The following is a 24,004-nucleotide window of genomic DNA, read 5'->3' on the forward strand; positions in this document are numbered from 1 at the left end:
AGAGGAAAGGATATTGTTAATTATGACTGATCAGCCTTTGCAAGCATAGTGGGAGGATGGAGCTGTACAGGCAATATTCTGTATAACTGTTCACTTACCTTCTTCCTGCACCTCAACTTAACTCTTTGCTGAAGTGTTACCCCATTTTCTCTCTCTCTAACTGAGACAGAATCCACGTTTAGAGCAGTTAGGTAATATGTAGCTAAATGTAGGTCCACAGGCTCTGTAGCATGTAGGGGTAACACATGCTCCCCTCCCAGCTCTCTGTTTAGGCCCACAAAACACACCATGGTGGACCAAACATTAGCCTTCCCTAGTAAATACAGCTAGAATAGCCCTGCCCCGTATCCAAAGTGGCACAAGGAAAGGGACTCATCCCTCACAGCAGACACATCTTTTGGTCCTGTATCCATCAGCTGCTGAGTCTACAGGGCTGTTTTTAACTCCTCTATAATTGGCTCAGCATTCAGAGGGTGACGAGGGTATGACCTGTCAGGTGTGGTGACCACAATGAAAAAAATTCCTATAGTCTCAGAATAGCTACTGAGCATATCTGGTAACTCTTCCACCCCATTCTGGAAGTTCCTGGATCCTTTCACCTGAGTTGCCCTGCCCTGTTCTCTGCATCTGTGCAGAGACACAGAGTATCTGGATAAGATTCATGTCTCCTCCACCACAAGAGAAACAAATTCAAATGCTGCAGTATAAAGCATGTGGGTTACACCAGGTGATTACATCGGTAGCAGCGAAAGGAACAAGCAGTAAATTCCCAGCAGCATAACAGAATTGATTTGAGCCTTCTGCTGGGGAAGAATGTTGGCGTAGTAACCAGTGATCCAGGGAGAGGTAGGTTTGCTATTCTAACACACCGCACATAACACCAGAGCTCCACATACACAAAAGCAGTGAAGTCAGGGATATTATGTGTCTTTCCATACCAAAGAAGAGCCGCAGACTTTCATTCCAAAGGGCCTCTTATTTTAGATCAAGGGAAGCAACAAACAGAGGATGATCGAAAGTGGCAGCATGCTTCTCCTTTGTAAGGAGCTGCAGCAGCTTGCAGAATGACAGCTGCCTCTGCAGGCGGGAAGCATACACCTTAGAAATAGAGAGATGCAGAGCAGAGCAAACAAATCTCAAGAGTTACAAGGCCACATAATGCCATAGTGGATCAGTAAATAAAGCACGTTAGACGACGTATCCAAAAATACCTTCAACGTGTGGCTAGAGCTGCTGCTTCTTTTTTTTTTTTTTTCTGCCACCTGTACTTGAATGTGTACATTATGGTGACCTACGGATAATTTTAACAGAGTTCCCTCAGCTGTAGGAATATGTTGAATGTATTTAATAATGTGGTCCTACCTCCTTCCAGTCTATTTTGGGGAGTCTAGTATTGCTCGTGGAGCTAGGTGTTCGTAGTCTCTGTTCTTTGAGCATAAGAACTGGGATTGTGCCTGGCCCTGCACGGGTGCATTATGGGATCCAGGAACCGCCGTACTCCCTACTCATCATCCTTTGTTCTCATATGGGCTTGGGCATAATCCAGCCCTGTGTCTTCCTTTGTGTTAAGCTTTAAGATAATTAAAAATAATTGCCTGGCTATGATGGGCATTCAGGATACATCATTACTGACAAGAGATCTAAGTGTAAAACAATAATTTGCAGGTAACCATTAAGGGGTCAGAAAATGTCTGAATAGCAGTATCCTGGCAAGACACACAATAGCATGAATGTACAGTAGCAGTGAAGGGTCCAGATGTACTAAATGTTTTTCTTGAATGGTTATAAATCAGATTGGGCAACCCTCATGGGAAAAGCCTATAGAATTTAATAGGATGAAGCCATAGGGTGAGACTTTTGAAGCTAGCGCCAGAATTTGGATACACAACTCCTATAAATGTGAATACCACAATTGAGTTGTGTAGCTAAATCCCCTCGTCAGCTATTAAAATCTCTACCATCGTTTGTGTGCTATCCAAATGACTCTATTAACAACAACCTGTAGAACTGAACAAAATATGATCGCCTGCCTACAGAATTATCAAACCATCCTAAAGAAGTTAATAGATGATTATGTCTCTGATTTTAGGATTTCACAGAACCTCTATAAAAATGTATTAATGTTTCCTAGCTTTCCTGTAGGAAGGTACCGTAAGTGCGTTTAATGATGCACCTACTTATGCCCAGCTAGTTCACTCAGTATACTGAAGATGTTGTGTGAAACAGTAGAAGTCAGGGGAACTTGGAAGGTGCATTTTATTGGTTAATTTGAAAGGGGGAGTTTTTAAATATAGGATCTGTTTTTTCTATTGGAAATGTTAAAACCTTTCCTTACTCTGCTACATGTAGCTAGGACTTATTTTATGTTGGAAGAGAAGAATGTCTGTTCCAGGCTGGCCTTGCCTCTGAAGTTTAGGACAATAATTTACTTCAAATCTGGTCAGGGTCATAAAAACACTTCAGCACCAAGAACCTTTGTTCACCAAGGGTTACTCCCCTGTGTCATGCCAACATCATTGCAATGCTAACTGCAGTGACTAACATCTTGCTCCACAGCACTGGGGAGGTGGTATGCAGCCTGGTTTCATCTAGGTTGTTCCAGTGGGAAACACACAGCAATCTGTAGTATCTCTTTAAATTAGGGTTACCATATTTAAAAAATAAAAAAAGAGGACACTCCACGGGGCACTGGCCCCGCCCCTTTCCCACCCCAGCCCCGCCCCTTCCCCAAAGTCCCCGCCCTAACTCCGCCCCCTCCCCTGAGCGCCCCGCATTCCCCCTCCTCCCTCCCAGCCACGTGAAAAGGGCTGCCCGAGCGCTACCGGCTTCACAGTTTGCCGGGCAGCCCCGGCTTTGGGCAGCCCCCATGCGTCTGGACCCTGCGCCCCCGGAGCCCGGGAGGGGAAGTGCCCGGCCAGCGGCTGAGGGTCCGGAAGCATGGGGGCTGCCCGAAGCCGGTAGCACTCGGGCAGCTCGGCTTTAAACAGAGCAGAAGAGTCAAGGTAGGGAGCACAGCAGCCGCGGGAGAGGAAGTGCCCGGCCGGCGGTATTTTTCCTGGACATGTTCGGCTTTTTGGCAATTCCCCCCGGACAGGGGTTTGATTACCAAAAAGCCGGACATGTCCGGGAAAAACCGGACATATGGTAACCCTATTTAAGCCCTTCTTTCTGCTGTTAGCTCTGCTTCTGCTTTTTTCTAATACAGGACTTTCATTCACACAGGGCATCTTTGTCACACTTGACAAAAGTCCCATTCCTTGCTCTGCCACTTCTTCCTGTGGCTGGTCTATTAATGCATTGCTGCCATTAGTAAGCTGAGTTATGGTAAGCAGTTTGCAGCATACTGCAATGAGCAATGTACAGTGCCACTAAAAAAAGGAGTGAAAGTAGATATTTAACCAGTAGTGGAATAGTCCTGTGAAATGATGTGAAATGCATTGTGAGCCAGTGTGCCTGGGGATTCTTGGCAGCCGTCCCAGATAGCGTTTTGTTCTGACTGGGTGTTCCTCATATGTTCCCTTTCTCTTTATTCCCTTCACAGCAGGAGTGGATAAGACTGACTCTTTGTGAAAAGAGTGATCCCATCAAGTAGATGGGTCACTTATAATGGCCATCCTTTGCCCCAGGAATAGAATTCCCCTGTCACTCATAGACAGCTCATTACATACCATGGCATTCTTTCTTCCTGAGAGTCCCAGTATGCCTTTCACCTTCTTGTTTTCACCAAGTGCTATATTTTTCAATTAAAACTGATGATAGGGCTAATCAGGCCTGCCTGTTCTTGACCGGCCACAACAGGGGACGAGAGCCCTAGGAGTAGTGCAGCATTATCTGGATGTGCGTGCAGATGCCATAGAGATGTTTAAAAATCCATAGGAAAGTCCAAGAGATCTGGTGATATCATTGAGTTAAGGACCCAGGCCCCTGCTCACCCTGTAGTGGTCCTGACCGCTTGAAGTCAAAAAAGCAAACAGGATGTTAGGAATCATTAAAAAAGGGATAGAGAATAAGACAGAGAATATCTTATTGCCCTTCTATAAATCCATAGTACGCCCACATCTTGAATACTGCGTACAGATGTGGTCTCCTCATCTCAAAAAAGATGTACTGGAATTAGAAAAGGTTCGGAGAAGGGCAACTAAAATGATGAGGGGTTTGGAATGGATCTCATATGAGGAGAGATTAAAGAGGCTAGGACTTTTCAGCTTGGAAAAGAGGAGACTAAGGGGGGATATGATAGAGGTATATAAAATCATGAGTGGTGTGGAGAAAGTGAATAAGGAAAAGTTATTTACTTGTTTCCATAATATAAGAACTAGGGGCCATCAAATGAAATCAGTGGGTGGCAGGTTTAAAACAAATAAAAGGAAGTTCTTCTTCACACAGCTCACAGTCAACCTGTGGAACTCTTTGCCTGAGGAGGTTGTGAAGGCTAGGACTATAACAGGGTTTAAAAGAGAACTAGATAAATTCATGGAGGTTAAGTCCATTAATGGCTGTTAGCCAGGATGGGTAAGGAATGGTGTCCCGAGCCTCTGTTTGTCAGAGGGTGGAGATGGATGGCAGGAGAGAGATCACTTGATCGTTACCTGTTAGATTCACTCCCTGCCTGGCATTGGTCACTGTCGGCAGACAGGATACTGGGCTGGATGGACCTTTGGTCTGACCCAGTATGGCCATTCTTATGTTCTTAAATTTTGTCTCTCCATGGGGTTTTCCATGGAAGGTCGTGATCTAGGCCAGAGGTTGATCAGCGGACAGTGGTTTGAGGTGCACTTGCTGGTGGTTCTTGGAGAGTTCTCTGGCCATGTGCTGCTAGCTGCTTTTCTCCTTCTTTCCGGGTGAGGGAAAAGGAGCAGATGGAAACACTTGCTCTTGGGGCCTATTGAATCTCTGTTTGGCAAATTAGAACAGATGGTGATGAACGCTCTGTAGTGAAGACTCGCAAGCTCCCCTTGGGTTTACTTAACTAAATTCTCATCTTTTATTAAACAACAAAAATGTTTCCAAGGAACGATGGGAATAAAATCACCAGGCTTATCACCTCAAAAATCAGTACTCTTCTTTTAGCTGCTCTACTAAAGCTTTTCTCTAGACTAACTTCAAAACAAGTGCAGGCTAGTACTCTTGTTGCAGCAATGTATAATTTCCCTTTCTATTCCCTCACCCTACTTGCAGTCAGGACACACAAACGCTTGGGGCAGAATGCATCCCGTGTAGCTTCACTGACCCACGTGCAATAGACTTAGAGACAACTCTTTTTACATTTTGTTTGGGTTTTGTGCAAAATATTTTAATCTAGCAATTAGAGGCAAAACACCTGCGAATTAGAGGTTGACCTAGAGGCGTGATATTTGTATACACAATGGCTGATTCTCTATTCCCCCTCTCTCCCAACTCCAAGTTTAGGAAAAAGCCATAATCTTCCTATATAGATTATCATTATATAAAATATGTAAATATGCTTATAATATTAGTGTTAGTTAAGGCCTTAACATTTTACTAAATGTCTGAGTTGCCCTATACTCCATAGGCAACAAAAAGTATATGCTATGGCATAACATACAGCCCATGCCATAAATAGTAGCTAAAATATTGGCAATTATTGTAAAAGGGCTCTGAGATAGTAACATGATCCTAAAAATAAGTGTGTTTGTGGGATCAGAAGCCAATCCTGTGTATAAGAACTAGCCATTCATGCTTGAGGTGAATGGAAATTAGCAAGGTGTGGTAGATACTGATAATTCTGTTAAAACTAGAAGATTACATTTAATGAGAAGAGAGTAAAATTTGAAATCATTATTGGGAGCTGTTTGATCCTTCTGTCACCTCCCAAGCCCAGCAAACATCTTCTCTGTGGTAAATTCTAAGCTTGCTGTGTTTCCTGCAGTTTGTTCTCAAAGCTGTTGAGCGTATTTCACGCTAAGCTAATATGTTGACTTCTCCTCCCACGTTGTAAAACTGTAACAACAGCTCTGCCATCATTTGGTTGTGAATGTCCACATCACAATTAATGATGTATTGCCACTCTGTTTGGTTTGGATGTGTGGTGTCAAAAATCAGAACATGCCTCTGCGTGAGCTCATGTTCTGTTTAAGCCACATGGAGTTACTTTTCCAGACCCCTCTGTAGCTTTGATGTTGAATTGAGGAGATCTGCCTTGTGGTTAATATTTGTATCATGTAAGTTACTATCGAATAGAAATGAAAGAAACTAAGACCCGGATCCTGCAAGCCAATCTGTGCCAGAGGATCACTGCGTACACTCCCTCGTTGACTATAATGGGGCTCTGTGTACTTAAGGGGTCTGCCTCTATGGAGCTCATTGGAGGATCAGGTTTTAGACTGGAAGCTCTTTGGGGTGGGCTATATAGGCTATATAATGCCTCGCACAACAGAGACCCAGTTTTGATTGGACCACCAGGAGCTACTGTAATAGAAGTAATAACTATTAATAAATATTAAACAAAAATAATGTTCCCATGTATTTTAAACATAGGCGTATGGTGAATGAGTGGCAATAAAATGGGTGTTGTTTTTTTTAATTCCAGTGTATCCCCTTGAAACTGCAAAGTAAAGTAATCTATTCCAAAGGAAAAATGTGATATAAAAACACATTTAGACCCAGGGGTGGACAAACCTGCAAACAAAAATTAGAGTGGCCTTGTATATCCCAAAAGACTGTGAATATAAATGTGTGTGTTATGAAGAAACTGTCTCAGGAACACCTGTGCCCTGAAAAACCAATGTTAAGGGACGGAGTCTCTCATTCCAAACAATACCATTTAATTCTACAAAGCCAAGATTGGGACAGCACAATGAACTGCTGCGCTGATGCTCTCTGAGCAGTGTGACTGCCATTAGGTTAAAATGCTCTCTTTGCTGTGCCACCAGTAACAACAGGTAGATTAAGGCACTTCTGTGAAGTGGCCCACTAGGCATCTGCTAAGGCAGGCATAGCAGTGTCTATGTAAAAGGGCAAATAAGACCTTATTGATCCGGAAAACTTTACTTACTGAAAGCTTTTGTTTAACTTTAAAGCAGGGGTAGGCAACCTATGGCATGCGTGCCAAAGGCGGTAGGCGAGCTGATTTTCAGTGGCACTCACACTGCCTGGGTCCTGGCCACCAGTCCGGGGGGCTCTGCATTTTAATTTAATTTTAAATGAAGCTTCTTAAACATTTTAAAAACCTTATTTACTTTACATACAACAATAGTTTAGTTATATATTATAGACTTAGAGAAAGAGACCTTCTAAAAACGTTAAAATGTATTACTGGCACGCGAAACCTTAAATTAGAGTGAATAAATGAAGACTCGGCACACCACTTCTGAAAGGTTGCCGACCCCTGCCTTAAAGGAATACATTGAAGGCTGCACCCATCTCAAACAAACAATACTCTGCTTTAAGTAACCACACAGAAAGATTCCCCAATGTTTCCAGTATAACTTTATACTTTAGCAAAAGACCCACCTCTGCTAAGTAGCAGATGGGGTTTTTTTGTGGTCCCTTAGGTGATCACTTAAGACAAATGATGTAGAAAAACCTGCATGGCCAGCATGTGTCATCTATGGAGTTACAAATCCAATAAAAAATGTGGTTACTCACCTAGGTCCTGATTCAGGAAGAAACTTATATAGTCCTGTTGACTTTCATGGAACTTCAGCACATACTTAAGTGCTTCCTGAATAGGGATGCTTTCCTAACTTGGGGTTCTGTGTTTATACTGACTGTCTGCAATATCCCAAGAGAAGCTGAGGGACAATCAGCCTTCCCCCCCCCCTTTCCCCAGTGACCCTGAAATGTTCTCTCTTCTGTTTGTTCAAAATGTAGATCTCATCAAATACTTCACAGCTGGGGAGCCCTGAGCCTGTAAAGCACTGTGGGAAGTCAGCACTCTTCCAGCTGGCAGAGGTAAGGTTCCTGTTACCATCATGATGTGAACGTGTGTGCAGATTTTTCCCAAAACGCGTGGGTTACACAGGTTAGTCTAGCACCAAACTTACCTTTAGCAACAAGGGAAAAAAGGTAGCCTGAATAGTAACTCAAATAATGATGCTGTCATTGGGGATACCTACGGCTTACCTTTTTTTAATTCATTTATGTTGTCAATGCAAATGGTCCCTTAGAAAGCAGGATCAGATTCCTGCCCTGGAGAACTTACAGTACAACTCGGACAAAAACACCATTCAGGACAACAGGTACGGCAAGAGAAGGTGTAGATGATTGGTCACTGCGGATACCAGGGTCCTGATTCAGAAAAGTATGTAGTCACACTTCAGTATGTGACTTGAATAGGACTTAAACATGGGGGATGTGACCCAATTTAGGAAGCAAGAAGCAGGTTTTGAGGAATGTGAGGGTCTATATAAACAGTGGGGGCTGCAATCAGTATCCAAGATTACAATTACCATGTGAGTATTTGGTAGTGATAAATAAACTAGCTGAAATTTAGGTGTCCCAGACCCTACTGGAAGTCCTGATGCATCTGAAATGTCAGCTTGTTTGTTGTTGATAAAACATACCCCATCCCCTTGACTTTTGGCTTGGATATGTTATTTTTAATATGTCGATAATTTACAAATTAAAGGATGTGTGCTGGGGTCCCTCAGATAAATAAGGAAAAGGGAACATTTCAGCATATTGTTCATTAATCATTTTTGTTTACCATGCAAGACCACAGCTGACTCCCATCCAGTGCCATCCCAACACTCATTCTGTTGAAGAGAAATCTAGAATCTGGAACCATTGAAAAAACTCTAGAATTTGGACCCACGTAGAGTGGGGTTTTTTTTCCCCCCTGACTGCATAACAGTAATGTTTTGTGCCTTCTTGGTTAGAAAATAAGGATACTAGAAAGATACATTTTAAAGAAACATGCATGAGTGGAAAGAAGAGATTTGCCTTACCCTTTAGGCAGTCCCCAGGCTCGAGCAGGGTTCATTAGTGTGTGTGTGTGTGTGTGTGTGTGTGTGCTACATTGCCAGCAGGGTGCATGCTAGGGTGATCACAGTTAGCAGGAGCTAGTGATCTGTAGGGGGATGTGACCTTTGCAGCTCTGAAAACAAGCCAAAAAAGCTAGTGAACACTAGAAATGTGTTGAACGATCTCCTTCCTTTGCTTATTAGACAGCATTCTGTACGTCATCTTAATGTTGTGCCCCTTTAATAATAGTGAGCCTGACTTCACTGGAGTTACACCAGCACGGCATTGGAGTAACACTGTTGAAACAGGCCTGATGTTTGCATATCACCACTAGGTGAAGGTCTGGCACCTCTTAAGAAACAAATCCTTAGGGGTCATAGGAAAGTCCATATGCTTGCCCACAGGAGTGCAGAGTTGTAGCACAATTGAAGCAGAAGAGGAGACTGAGTCTGGCAGTGAGCAACTTGGATCTGAAACAAATATCCAGGAACTTTCTCACGATGATTATTTAAGTAGGTCCATACAAACCTAATTTAATATACAAACTAAATGTAAGGTACAGGCTCCAACTTAAATTAATAAAAACATGGCAGACATTCTGCACACATCCTTCTTAAGATGCAGCATATTAGCTCTGGCCGAGTCAGCCTGAAAAGCCTGCTCTTGTGGCCACTACGGCACTATTCACCTTGCCTCTGTTTTTGCACTAGTCTTCTGGGGAAACTCTTATAGACTTGAGGCCAGAAGGGACCATCATGATCATCTAGTCTGACCTCCTGCACATTGCAGGCCACAGACCCTCACCCACCCACATCTGTAATAGACCCCTAACCTCTGGCTGAGTTACTGATGTCCTCAAATCATGTTTTAAAGACTGCAAGTTACAGAGGATCCACCATTTACACTAGTGTAAACCTGCAAGTGACCCGTCCCCCAGGCACCACCCAGTGAGGTGCTGGTAGCAAACTTAGTAAATAGTCCCAAGAGCAACATAAACAAAAGGTCTTCTGCCCTTCCTGGGCTCCACAGTCCGTTCTTTCCCACTCTCCTACAGAGAGAGCTGACTGTCTGGGCTTTTCCCCTCTGGGAATCTCCCTTCTTCCAGGGCCAGTCGCAGAGGCCAGATAGACTCCCTCCCGCAACCCTCCTCAGTCCTCCTCCAGGCCATCTGCCTGGGCGCTACCCTTCTCCTGAGTCTACCCGATAAACAAGGCCATCTGATTCCTAGCTGATCAGCTGTGAGGGTCACTGGTCTGTTACAGGTGATGCGGGGCCCAAGTCCCCTTCAAGAATCAGCTAGCCTGTGAAAAGCTCACATAGGGGTTTTGGTGTGGTTTTGGTTTTGTGTTCTCTGTGACGCCTGATCCCAGTTGGACGCATAAAATATGAGAGGTTCTGTTTAACTTTTGAATTTCTTAATTCTTTAATGACTACTGGGTGAGCAGATCAGGCATTAATTTGAAGCTGCCCTAACATGCCGTGTTCATACCCCTGGAGTGAACCCCAGAATTGCAAGTTCATTTGGCAGGCATTTGCATTGCACCATTGTAATCCAAACATCATGTGCTGTGTGCTGGAGAGGAGCAGGCTTCCCACTCCCCACCCAGAGTGAACCCTAAGCTCTGGGGACCCATCACCGGACTCTGGGACCCCATCGTCGGCGGCCAATAAGTAGTTCAGGTTTGACCATACCTGCATTTCCCCCCACTCTTTTTTATTTGTATGGATTAGAATCAAACTCACCACTTCATCTCTCTCTTCTTTTAGATTGATTTTTGTCAGTATTATGCAAACAGCACCAAAAATATATTTAAAAGTGGGCCAAATATCTTAGTGTAAGCTCTAGTAGTGGTTGAAGCAACTACTTTTAGGGCTACAATCTGGTGTCTGCTTGGAAGGCCACAGCCATGCAGTTCAGCCGTGGGTTCCATAGAGATCTACATCTCTACAGAATCACTCTCTATCCTGTTTCCGGTCTAAGGTGAGGAGAACCATGTCAGGGAGGCAGTGAGCATTTACAGTATCTCCGTGACTCAGTGCAGGGAGTCTGGTTCTACCACAGATAGTTTATGAGCTGTGCAGCCTCAACTGCTGACAGCTCAGGGCCATTGAAGAATAATTCTGACCGATTAAGAGATCATGTGAAAAGATGCAACCTCTTCAAGGATATTGACCCCCCAGTAGGATATTTTTGGTCTCTCTGTCTCTATGGTAGTGATTTGGGGGTGGGGTGGGGTCCCTGTAAAGTAACTCTCATGGCTCCAGTGGGGCTAGATGGAAGGACCAAAATGAGTGCAGAGTTGTTTGGGGATAGGCTCTCTACCCCCTCAAGTTCTGCACCTCACTCCCCTGAAGCAGCTGTGCATCCCCTTCCCCCATTGCAAGGCTGGTGTAGAGCCTAACTGACGGCGTCAGAGTTCTTGGAGTATAAAAATAACGGCTTTGCAGGAATGTTGAGGCCTAATGTTGAGATGCTTGGATTGGTGCTCTAATACATTTGAGAAAGTGGTTGTGTTTTAGAGTCTTCCTCAACACTTCTTATTCAGGCTCCCTTGAAGTGCTGAAGATAAGCACTAAACTGATGCAAGGGGAAAGGTACATTTAGAACGAGTTTGGGCTAGATTCTTCACTAGTGTAAACCAGAGCAGTTCCATTGACTCCAAGCGGAGCTACAACAATGTACTGGAGCAGGAGAACTTGTCCTTTATGTCAGCCTTCTCCTAAATGATGCCCTGATTAATAAGAATCCAGAAGTAGAAAATCACCCTTCGTGGCATTGTCTGAGGGCACTAGCTTCTTATTTATAAGGAGGAAAATCCAGCGATGAGCCCTTTGGATGTACCATGAATGAAATTTTTTCTCACAATATGGACGTTTATGACTGTATCGCTGGAGGAAAAATCATCCTTGTAAAAATTTTAAATTCAACATACAGGAAGGATGTATTGGAGAAGTAATGTTTTTTTCCTTCTTTGTTTTTTGCTTAAGATTTCCTCAAGTACATCCCATTCAGGCCCTCCTGACTTAACAAAGCAGTGTGGGACGTCAGCGTTGTTTCAGTTGGCAGAGGTAATATTAAAATAGTGGTGATTAATTACCACTGGTGCAGTGGGGAGGAGACGCTAATAATGCTGATTGCCCGAGTCTGGCAGTCAGAACAGTGGCACAGTCATAATTTATGCTTCTATAAACAACAATACTAATTATCACTTGGGTGCCAAGAGTCAAGATTTCCCTAGACTAGCCATTAAAGCACAGGCTCTTAATGCTACTGAGTTAACAGTTAAAAAGTCAGAACCTCTGATGGCAAAGGACTTATCTGATTTGTATTCAAATTATTTTAAATGAACACTTCTGGGGTTTTATTCAAATCAGGGCATTGTCATTGCAAATATGTTTTAGAAGGCTTCAGTCACTTCCATTTATTTCCACTCATGCAGATAGTTATTTTAAAGTGATGAATACATGTATGACTTCTGGAGGAACTGTGTTCTGATACGTTGCAGCTGACATCAGACTGTCCTTCTGGGAGTAGTTACAGTGTGGAAACATTTAAAGTTCTCTTTTTTCTAAGCCTTCCAAATCATAAGACCACATGCCATGAGTTAGTTTATAGCCTACAACATCCAAAGTCCCTTTCATAGCCATGCAGCTAAAGCAGTCCAAAGTCTTCTCTGCTGGTTATGTTACAAGCTTTAGAAGAAAAGGTATGGAGCAGAGAAGAAGGGTTAAAAATGGAGTTGCTGTCACATGAACAGGATATTTTAAAGATTTAAGATTGAGATTTTCCAAGCCTCTTAGGGGACTTGGAAAATTTCAGTTTATTTAAATAAACAGACTATGAGAGATTATTACCAGGATTTCTTTAGATACTGTCTTTCTTATAGCCAAATCTGAACTCATGAGGTAAGTTTTCTTCAACAAAAGTAATAATAATAAAAAGAATCATGTCACCCAAATAGGGTGACTAGATAGCAAGTATGAAAAATCGGGACAGAGGTGGGGGGTAATAGATGCCCACATAAGAAAAAGCCCCGAATATCGGGATTGTCCCTATAGAATCGGGACATCTGGTCACCATGCACCCAAAGGATCTCTAATTTCTACAGATTTAACTAAAAGGTCCTATTGAACTGTAAAGCAGGTAAAATAGGTTATGTGATTTTAAAAGATGTATGAGAAAAAGAAAATGTTCAGTTTCATAGTGACAGGAGGCCCAGGGGATTTGTAAATTAGTACTAGGTATGGAGACTTCTAGGCCAATGGCTAAAATCCAGCCCAGGTCAGTAGTTATTACCTTCAAGTGGTTCTTTTGGTGACCTCTGTTGAAGGAGTTGGTGGTCATTTGTTTGTATGTTTTGGTTTGATTTGTGTTTCTCTTAAAGTTTTGGACATCTTCCCAGAGGAAGTTGGTCTGACACTTGTGGTTACCCCTGTTAGCGGCCTTAGCCCAGAAGCCAAGGCATGGAGACTGTGAACTACCCTGTCAGGTCCTGCACTGATCACTCTGTCACTGCTGAGGACCAATGGGAGAACAGTTAAGAGAAGCTTGCACTTAATGCATCCTTTACAGTAGCTGTTCTGTGGGTAGATAGAGGGATTCAGTCTCCATTACTGGTATCACCAGGAAGCTTGGCTCCGAGGTAGTAACACTTTACATTTCTGTGTTGAAGAGGCTTGTGATTTGAGAGGATTTTTCTGTATTACGTAAGAGGAATGTAAAGATTTTGTTTTGGTTTTTTACTTTGTTTTGCCAATTGAATAAAGAAAAAATCATAGTATCAAGAATTGGTTAAATTCTTCATTCACGGACATTTTGAAAGTAGGAACCAGAATTAGAAGGAGGGGGTGGAATAGTTTGTAAGTTACCTGGTTTACTAATGGTGGGTTCTATTGAACTGTACCACTGCATTTAGGTACTACACCTCTACCCCGATATAACGTTGTCCTCGGGAGCCAAAAAATCTTACCGCGTTATAGGTGAAACCGCGTTATATCGAACTTGCTTTGATCCACCGGAGTGCGCAGCCCCTCCCCTCCCGGAGCGCTGCTTTACCGCGTTATATCCAAATTCGTGTTATATCAGGTCGCGTTATATCGGGGTAGAGGTGTATTTGTGTATTTTCAAAGGATGTCAGGGGCATCTACACCCTGATTCAGGCGTCTTCCTCAAACCTGGAGATCATACAGCATACTATCCTGAATGGGGGGATGTTTAAAGTTCTATCCGGAATGTGGGGGGCTGCTTTCCTAAATCAGGGCCTTAGATAAGTGCCCTTTTCTAGCATTTATGTAAATCTAAATAAATAAATTGAATGATAGGGGCATTTAATTGGTGGTGATTGGTTGTTTTAAACTTTTTAGATGTGCCTTGCATCAGAGGCGGTAAAAGTGAAAGAACCTGGGAAGGTGGAAGTGGAAACATCGGTGGATGTGAAAACAGAAGCTCCAGAGGAAGTGAAGGTGAAAGAATTGGAGAAGGTGAACGTGAAAGACTCACAGGAAGTAAAAGTGGAAGAATCTGAGATGGTGAAAAATCAAAATGACGAAAAGACAAAAACCGAAGAGTTGGAGAAAGTTACAAAATGCAGTCACTTTACTGATCCGGCAGCAGACAGCAGTACTTTAGAGATAAATAATAGTACCAGTGCAAAGGATCACACATGCCATTCTCAAGAGCTTTCACTTGCTGACTTTAATACCCTGGGGCTGACCAAACCAGAAAAGATAAAAAAGAAAAAGAAAAAAAATAAGCTGGACCGGCACACAAACGAAAAATCCACCCCCAAGAAGGCTTGTAAAAAGAGGCAGTCCTCTGAGTCGGACATTGAAAGCGTCATTTATACTATCGAAGCAGTTGCAAAGGGCGACTGGGGCGCCGAGAGACTCGTCGAAATCCCCCGGAAGAAGGTCCGCCCTGCCTCAAACATGAAGGGAAGTGTGTTGGACACAAAGTCACCAAAGAAAAAAGTGAAATCAAAAGAGAAGAGAGCATCAAAGGAGAAATCCTCGGAGACCACCAAAGAATCAAAGCCTCCCGACTTTCTTAGTATTACAGCCAATACGGAGGCGCCTTGTGAGGTACCTGACAACATAAAAGCAGAACCATTGACCCCAACAGAGGATGTGGTACCACAGAGTTTACCTGGACAGGTCAAAACAGCAGACAGTGACTGTAATAAAAAGATTGAAACCTGTGGCTCCAGGAAATCAGAGCGATCTTGCAAAGGTGCTCTTTATAAGACTCTGGTGTCAGAGGGCATGCTCACGTCCCTGCGTGCCAATGTGGACAGAGGTAGGTGATTTTTGCTATTTATTTACAGAGGAAGAAAAAAATAAATCAAAAGGTCTTATATTATGTTTGAACAGCATCTCTCTCAGTCTGCCATAAATCAGGTGCGGGCTTGTAACGCAACCAGTGATTTATTTGGTTCAATTAGTAGACATATTTCCCTCCCCTTTACTGCATATCTGATTGCAAAATATAGTCTTTAAAGCACATTTCACTTTAAAAATACATGTGTTAACAGACCAATCTGCTGGTTTGTGCAGGGCTTGCATTTTTATGTAACCCTGACCAGCTATATTGGAGCATTAGTTGCCTATATGAAGAAATGCTGTTGGTCTCTAGATATAGCTCTGAATCCTTGAAGAGGTAGATGTGTCTCAAACTCCTTTCTGGTGTGCATTCTGGTCCCCAGATAAGGTACACAGCCAGAATAATAGAGAAGGGATCTAGAAACAGTATGGAGTTCATTCATTCAGGATAGACATAGGGAGATTAGCATGTGACATCAGTTTCCAAATTTAGCATCTCTGTTGTTAAAAGTGGATGATGATAATCAGTGAGAGAACCTTGAATTTGAATGGAAAGATGAATTTGGGTTTAAAATATGTGATGTACCTTTTCAGTAGGATGCATTTAAAAGCATTTCTCTGAGCAGCAAATCAAAGGTGATAATCTGAACAGCCAAACTGAAGAGAGAACCCTTGAGGTTACTTTTGCTTTAGATTAAATCTGTGAAACCTTTTCTCCTTCATTATACCTCTGCAGATCCTCACTGTAGGGGTCCTGCAGTTTAGCAGAAGGTTCCAAACGTGGGATCTTTTTAGGTAGTAAATATGGGTAAATTTGGTTGCTACCAGGTAACCTTCTTATCCCTTAGGAACCCAAGTTGGCACAGAACCCATTTTAGAAACATGTGAAGAGTCGGTCAGCAGAAGTTGCACTGTTGAGTGACTCTTGATATACAGGGTCCTTGCAAGTCCAGTGCACTGTGACACAGATTCCGTGATGAAAGTAAGAATCTTTTTCCTTTCCTAGGCAAACGAAGCTCAGGAAAAGGCAACTCCTCAGACCATGAAGGATGCTGGAATGAAGAAAACTGGGCCTTTTCCCAAAGTGGGATGAGTGGGAGTAAAAAGCTGAAAAAAACTAAGCCAAAGGAAGAATTTGTTCTGGGGTAAGTTGATGTAACTCACGTGAACAGAGTTTTGCACAAGCAGGATTTGTTTCCAATCTATTTTACGCTACATAGGAATGGATTTGGTTGTCATAGTAAAAGTAGATAACTGTGCACATTCCACTTGAAAAAAAGGATAATCTTGTATGTAGGGCACAGGACCGGGAACCAGACCTTCCTGTGTCCAGGTCTGGACTCTGATTCGGTTTAGCTTTAGGCAAGACGCAGAGATCAAAATTGTCAAAACGGACTCTGATTTTTCAGTGCCATGTTTCAGACACTTGGGGCCTGGTTGTTAAAGGTGCTGAGCACTCCCAACTGCAGTTAAAGCCAATGGGAACAGCCGTGGTTCGCCACCTCTGTAAGTCAGGCCCAAACTGTCTCAAGCTAGATACTTGCAATTAGAGTGCGCGTGTGAAACACTCGGTCCTCACCTCTCTGGGCTTGATTCTGTCGTCTCACTGATTATTAAACCAATCTAATTCCATTGTGATCACTCACGATTTACACTGATATAAATCAGAATCAAATAATTATTTCCATGTTTCTAAAAGAACAACAGTATTTACCTACCTAAGAGGTGATGTAGAGGGTTAATTTAATTTTCAAAGTACATTAGAAACATTATTTAAAGTTCTAGGTAGGCGCTTCATCAACTGGAAAAAGTGTTAATTTTTACCCCCAAAAAGGAGATAATTTGACAGTGCTCCTTTCACTTATTTATTATTTCTATTCTCGTAGCACCTAAGAGTAGTTATTTTCCTTTGTAACTGTTGTTCTAATGCAGTGGAGTAAATAGGGTAAATAAATGGTTTTCAGTCAAGGAGGCAACTACTTGACAGGGGCGGCTCTGTTTTTTGCCGCCCCAAGCATAGCAGTCAGGCGGCCTTCGACTGCATGCATGCGGGCGGTCCGCGGTCATGCAGATTTGGCGGCATTTCTGCGGGTGATCTGCCGGTCCCGCGGCTTCGGCGTGCTTGCCGCCGAAACCGTGGGACCGGCGGCCCTCCCGCAGGCACACCACCGAAGGCCGCCTGACTGCCGCCCTCACAGCGACTGGCAGGCCGCCCCCCGCGGCTTGCCGCCCCAGGCACGCGCTTGCTGCGCTGGTGCCTGGAGCCGCCCCTGCTACTTGAATAGGCGATAAGTAGGTTAAGGCAGTGGAATAAATCAGTAGAGAAATAATTATTAATTGTTTTTAAAAATTAACGCTTTTGCAAATCTACACAGAAGTGGCTCTCAGGAATATGAATAGCAATTCTCCTCATAGCACTAACAGATTTACTTAACTTCAGTGATAGTGGTGAAAAATCTACTTAGCCATTCATAGTTTGCAAATCCTTGGATATTTCTAATTATCTGAATTCAGAGGGAATAAATTGGATTAAAGGGAATAGATTCTCTTCATATTTCAGGCTTAAAGTTTTAATCGGTTTCTTTTGTGTAGATTTATCGTAACATTTTTCATAACGTGGTGTATCTGAAATTTAGTGGTAATGCACTTATAGCAAGGACATTAAATATTGAAAATCTCAAGGTGGTGTTATTACCTGGAATACACTACGCAAAGTAACGCTACACTTTTATTATTCTCAGTACGTAATGTACTCGTCGGTGATATGGAGATTTTGTAAAGATCTTCTCGTACTACACAGTGTTCCATCAAAAAGTTAACCAGCTTTTCATTTATTTAATTACATTAAAACATTAGGTCAGTTTGAGAAGATGATGAATTCCACAGCTCATCAACTAATCTAAAAAATGTAGATGCAAATAATTTATTCAGTGTTTGCCAGTTAACAGTTTTGAATAATGTATTTGACAAATATTGTGCTACCGTCTGTACAACTGATTAGATAGTGAAGATATGTATGCGAGGATAACTTATTTCCTCTCTCAGCAGTGTTATTCATTACTATTATTCAACCAGTTCTAATAGAAGAAACCTTTATAATACATGAATTTAAGATTTTTACTAAAAGTTCAAGAAACGATGGGCATGTCTCCACCACAGCGGCACACCTGCGGTGCTGCACCTCTACCACTGTCGCTCTGTAGTGTAGTTGCTTCCTACGTTGACTGAAGGTGTTTTTCTATCGATGTAATTAGTGCACCTCTCCGAGAGACGGTAGCTAGGTTGAGGAAAGAATCCTTCCACTGACCTAGCTGTCTCTACACTGGGGGTTAGGTCAACCTAACTACGATGCTCAGGGTGCAAAATTTTTCACAGCCCTGAATGGCATAGCTAGGTCAATCTAATTTTTAAGTGTAGATCAGACCTCTATATTAAACCATCCCTCTTCAAGGCTCTGCATAATCTTGTTCCCACCTACATCTCTCCTCTTATTTCCTCCCCTGCCACAAGCACACCTTGTTCCTCCCACCCCTCTCACCTTGCAGCTTCCTTCTTCTCCCAGACTCAGATTTGGTACATTCTCTTGCATTACTTGCCCATTACCATGGGAACAATCTCCCTCTTCTTGTCTGCCAGGTATCCTCTGCCTTCTTCATATTCATCCTTTTAAAAATCTACTACTTCCAGGTATAGGGTGGCCAGGTGCCTGGTTTTCGACCGGAAAGTGCAGTCGAAAAGGGGACTTGACAGTGTCAGATCTACTGACCAGACACTCAAAGTCTGGTTACTGCGGGTGGGGGAGGCAGGGAGGCACTGAGTCATCACCCGCACCATCCCCTACTTAGCTGGGGCCACCTCCTACCTGTGTCAGGTAGCTGCAACTCCCAGCCCCTGTTCCGCAGGTGAGTCCCTCCTGATCCAGGCAGAGGTGGGGGAGAGAGGGGACGAGCAACAGGGGGCAACAGGGAAAGAGGAGCGAATGGGGGTGGGGCTTCAGGGGGAAGTGTCCGGTTTTTAAATATTACAAAGTTGGCAACCCTATCCAGGTATCCTCCCTACCGCCTCCTCCACTGGCAACTCCCTAGTGTTACATGCCATGTTTGTCTTGTCTGTCTTAGCTCCTGTCCTGTCATGAGCTCTGCAGAGGTAGACCCAGGCACTGTACCAGTGCAGGGGTCTGCCTATGTGAATGTCATTACAGGATCAGGGCCTTCGGTTGCAAACTCCTCATTGTCTGCTGGTCTTTCATAGCAAAGAGAATTAGAGAGAGCTAGGAAAACTCAGACTTCTCATGTCAGCACCAATTTATTGATTTGTTATTAAAAACCACACAAGCTCAGAGAACATATGTGCAGGAGCGCTAGTCAACCGAACAACAAATACGTTTACAAGCAATTAAAGTATCATGCAGTTGGCTCTGTGTAATAAAATAATTAATATATCACCAGATAAATGCAGCAGCCAATCCAATCCTGCTGCATCCCTAGCCCCATGCCCTCAGTTCTTCCCAGACGCCCTATTGAAGAGCTATGTATATTAAGTACACCTCTACCCCGATATAATGCGACCCGATATAACACGAATTCGGATATAACGCGATAAAGCAGTGCTCGGGGGGCAGGGGCGGCTGCGAACTCCGGTGGATCAAAGCAAGTTCGATATAACGCTGTTTCACCAATAACGCGGTATGATTTTTTTGGCTCCCGAGGACAGCGTTATATCAAGGTAGAGGTGTAGTTTGGTTGGTTGTTTATTGCTTGCTTGGCTTTTGTAAATTGTTTTTCTTATAGTTTTGGCGGGGGGGAAGGGGTTTTGTGTGTGTGAAACCAATTAGAGCTTTAACATAAAGGCACCCTTTATAAATAAAAAGGAGCAAATCTTTAAAAAAAAAATAAGTTGCCTTTTTCAGAAAACCTCTTTGTTCATAATCTAGTATTATTTACTCATTGATATTGGTGCCACTCTTTTTCAGTGTTTCTTTGTCCTCCTTTTCTGATTGATTAATCTCCCTCACGTGACAGATCAGTATTGAATGCCAAACACAATCATTCAATTTTTAAAAAACTTAATGTATATATAAAATGACCTAACTGTGATGAGTTCAGGTATAAAAGTACCACTGAACCTTATCGACCCAGAACCTGTTTTAAACTTTATCTGTGTGAACCATGTGATTGACTTTGGTTTTTTCCCTCCCTTTCTTTAGTTTAGCAAAATTGGAAGAAGAATTTGAAAAAAAATTCAACAGCCTCCCTCAGTACAGTCCCATTACGTTTGACCGGAAAAGCGTATCTGTTCCACGGAAAAAGAAGAAGGTTGGAAGCTGTCCAGCAGAACAACCAAAATCCAACAAAGGTAAGGTGCTTTCTGAGGTACGTTCGTCATCCATAATAGCTGCTGTGCTGGGTTCAGGAGTTATTTTCTTACCTCAGCATGCTTGCCTACATGTGAGGAATGTGGAGTCAGTGTTGCTTTCTTCATTGTGACAAAGTTGGTTATCACCAGGACTTTCACAGATTTTGTTTTTCCTTTTTCCCTTTTATTCATTGATGTAACATATTCTCACTCTGGAAATAAAACATTTCTGCAGTAATGCCTCCATTCTAAACCCTTGTAAGTCCAGTACTCAGTCTCTCATGAGCAGAAACTTCCACTTGTGTCATGTGTGCATGGTTTGTGTAGTGTGGGTGAGTATCCATTAGGGCTAATTCTTTGAGCCTGTGGTATTTATACTGTATGTGAATATAAATGCATCAGGAAAGGAGGAATGATTACCAGTAATTGTGTTGTTCTGAAGAGCTGAGGCAACAAGATGCTGAATACACTGATAAAATGAGAATAACTCTTACTGTCTGATCACTGTGTTGGTGGCACTAACTGACTACTTTTGCAGATCTAAGTACCTTATTCAAACATACGTAGTTTTGTGCTGTTTGTCTGAATCGCGAGCAACCAAAGTACAATACATGGAACAGAACTGTTTGTGATGTTTATACAGCGTGCCCAATATAGTATTGATTTTGTATTTATGTAAGTAGGGAGGGGCTGAGCAGGTTCTGGCAAAATTAGCCATTGTCCATAATATTTACTGAGGCCTGATCGTTGCTAATTGCAACTCTATAGTTTGTATCTGAGAAATCTACAAGCCAGCCCAGAACAAATGAACCAATTCTACAGCACAGTAATCTGGTGGTTTATTACGCAGCACGTTTTGGGAGCCAACTGCTAATTGGTGGTGGTAATCAGCAGTAACTTCCCTGATTTCTAGCAACAGCACACACTGTTTAGTGCTTTATTGACATACTCATTTGTCTGGAAATCGTGGGATATGTTCCATAGTCAGATAGTGAAAAGTTGAATTCTCCCCTTGGCTTTGTTAGTAAGTTGGTCTCATTCTCATCTCTATTTTTGCAAAGCACATTTGGAAAGCCTTGAATTTTTCCAGTTTCTTGTCTTAAGAGAAGGCCAGCAATACAATTGCAGATATGTAACAGGTCAGGTATGAGTAGTGCTGGCAGAGTCCTCTGGGTAAGATTATGCAGCACTTGCCTATCCCCTGGGTACATTTATACTTCCAGCTAGTGGTGTGATTCCCAGCTTGAGGAGACAAACTCATGCAAGCACCAGTCGAGCTAGTGTGCTAAAAATAGAGCACAGGAGGCGGAGCTAGTTGCTCCAAGTACGTGCCCAGGTTCTCAAATGGGTATGTACTGTAGCTAGCTTTATTTTTATTGGATGTGTCTCTTTGAGCTGGATATCACACCCCGAGCTCGAAGTGTAGACATACTTTGTGTCTGGCCAAGCCACAGCTAACAGTTCCTCATTTCCATGAATACTAAATTCACTTGCAGCTATTGAGTGAGATTCTCAGCTGGGATAAGTCAGCACAGCTCCATTGTGGGCTGGCACTGAGATACCAAGAGGTAGAGCAGGTAAAAAAAATTCTGTCAAAGCAATAATTCCATTGAAAAATGTTGATTCAACAAAATCAAAACCCGGGAACATGTTGATTTTGACATAATTTTGTCTGGGGGGGAAATAATTGAAGGGAAGCATTTCGACAGGGGAATGGAACACTTAGATATTTGTATATTTAAAAATTATATACAATTAATATATATATATATATTTAAAAGTCTCAACATTAAAACTTTTGATCTGAAACAAAAAAATTCAGAAATTTCATTTCGTGGGAAATTTCAAACTTTTCACATTTCATTCCAGTTCAGAACAACAAAAACCTGAAATGTTGCAAGTTCCCAAGGAATGGAAATTTCTAATTTCAATCACCTCTACTAAGCAGTGATTGTGCTGCCAACAAATGTATCAGACCAACAGAGATGAGTAGCTCAAGTGTTGACCACACTGGCTGGAAGTGGACTCTGGGATACTGCAGATCATGTGAGGCAGGGATAAGAAGCAACCCGGACCCAACCGTGTGCAAGAGAATTTTAGCAGTGTAAAAGATAACTGCCCCACCACGGCTAACTTCGTTAAGCTGGATCCCAAACTTATCCTGAGATGTAGTGAGGATATTGCCATGAGTAGTGCGGGCTCTGGAGCCTAGACCCACTGTGGGCTTTCCAAACTTGCCTTTACGGTAACAGCTGACCAGATAGATGACCTGCTATATAGACTGTTACGTCTACAAAGGTTGCTATCGAATATTGACCTGAGAAACTGTCAGATGTGCATGTCTATGAAGGGGGCCCATGTGCATGCTGCTAATAAAGAAGCACGTTAAGTGCAGCACGTATAGTGAAAAGTCTTACGAAAATTATAGAGATAGTTCTGAGGGGTACTTTTTGCCTGTGTTAGAACTCAAGCATTTTTCAAATGAATCGGAGAGGCAGTATGGGTCGAGTCCAGTGGTTTTCATCCAAGGGTACGCATACCCTAGGGGTACACAGAGGTCTTCCAGGTGGTACATCAACTCATCTAGATATTTGCCTAGTTTTACAACAGGCTACAGAAAAAGCTCTAGCAAAGTCAGTACTGACTAAAATGTCATACAGACAATGACTTGTTTATACTGCTCTATATACTAGACACTGAAATGTAAATACAATATTTATATTCCAATTGATTTATTTTAGAAGTATATGGTAAAAATAAGAAAGTAAGCCATTTGTCAGTAATAGTGTGCCGTGACACTTTTGTATGTTTATGTCTGATTTTGTAAGCACATAGTTTTTAAGTGAGGTGTAACTTGGGGGTATGCAAGAGAAATCAGACTCCTGAAAGGGGTACAGTCGTCTGGAAGGGTTGAGAGCCACTGGGCAAGTGGATATGGCACTGGATTGGGACTTAGGAGACCTAGAGTCTATTCTTGCCTCTGCCACTGACCAACTGTGTGCAGCTGTCTTCACTTCTCTGTACCTCTGGTTCTCCTTCCACCCTCTGTCTGTCTTGTCGTTATAGACCCTTCATCAGATCCGGGACTGTTGCTTACTGGGTGTTTGTACAGTACCCAGCACAATGGGGCTCCAGTCTTAGCTGAGGACTCTAGGTCTGACTGTGATACACATGAGAAGTAATAATGATAGCATGGCGGCAGGGCTGTCCTTAGGAATTATGGGGGCCCTATGCAGTATTATTAAACTGGTGCCCCTATGCCCGACGGCAGCCCGGGCTCACATGTGTATTTTAGATAAGGGTGGTCTTTTGAAGGATTTATTTAAAAAACTATGTCTGAAGATCCAAGCATTTAAGGCTAAAGATGAATACTCAGATTGTGCATCTAAAAATCTATGCAAGGATT

At 42.7% G+C, this 24,004-nt stretch overlaps 1 protein-coding gene across 3 annotated transcripts in view; it reads left to right on the forward strand.

Annotated features, from left to right (window-relative positions):
• Nucleotides 1-24,004, forward strand: part of BBX (BBX high mobility group box domain containing) — a 194,657-nt gene that overhangs the window by 135,830 nt on the left and 34,823 nt on the right. For all 3 annotated transcript variants that reach the window (XM_024200332.2, XM_024200333.2, XM_024200331.2), the window contains exons 10-14: nt 7,834-7,914; nt 11,914-11,994; nt 14,290-15,220; nt 16,250-16,388; nt 20,450-20,598. In XM_024200332.2, the coding sequence (XP_024056100.1) occupies nt 7,834-7,914; nt 11,914-11,994; nt 14,290-15,220; nt 16,250-16,388; nt 20,450-20,598 (1,381 nt within the window). The remainder of the gene's footprint in view (nt 1-7,833; nt 7,915-11,913; nt 11,995-14,289; nt 15,221-16,249; nt 16,389-20,449; nt 20,599-24,004) is intronic.

This window comes from Terrapene carolina, unplaced genomic scaffold, assembly GCF_002925995.2.
Source record: "Terrapene carolina triunguis isolate 2854851 unplaced genomic scaffold, T_m_triunguis-2.0 Scaffold558, whole genome shotgun sequence".
Taxonomy (NCBI): domain Eukaryota; kingdom Metazoa; phylum Chordata; order Testudines; family Emydidae; genus Terrapene; species Terrapene triunguis.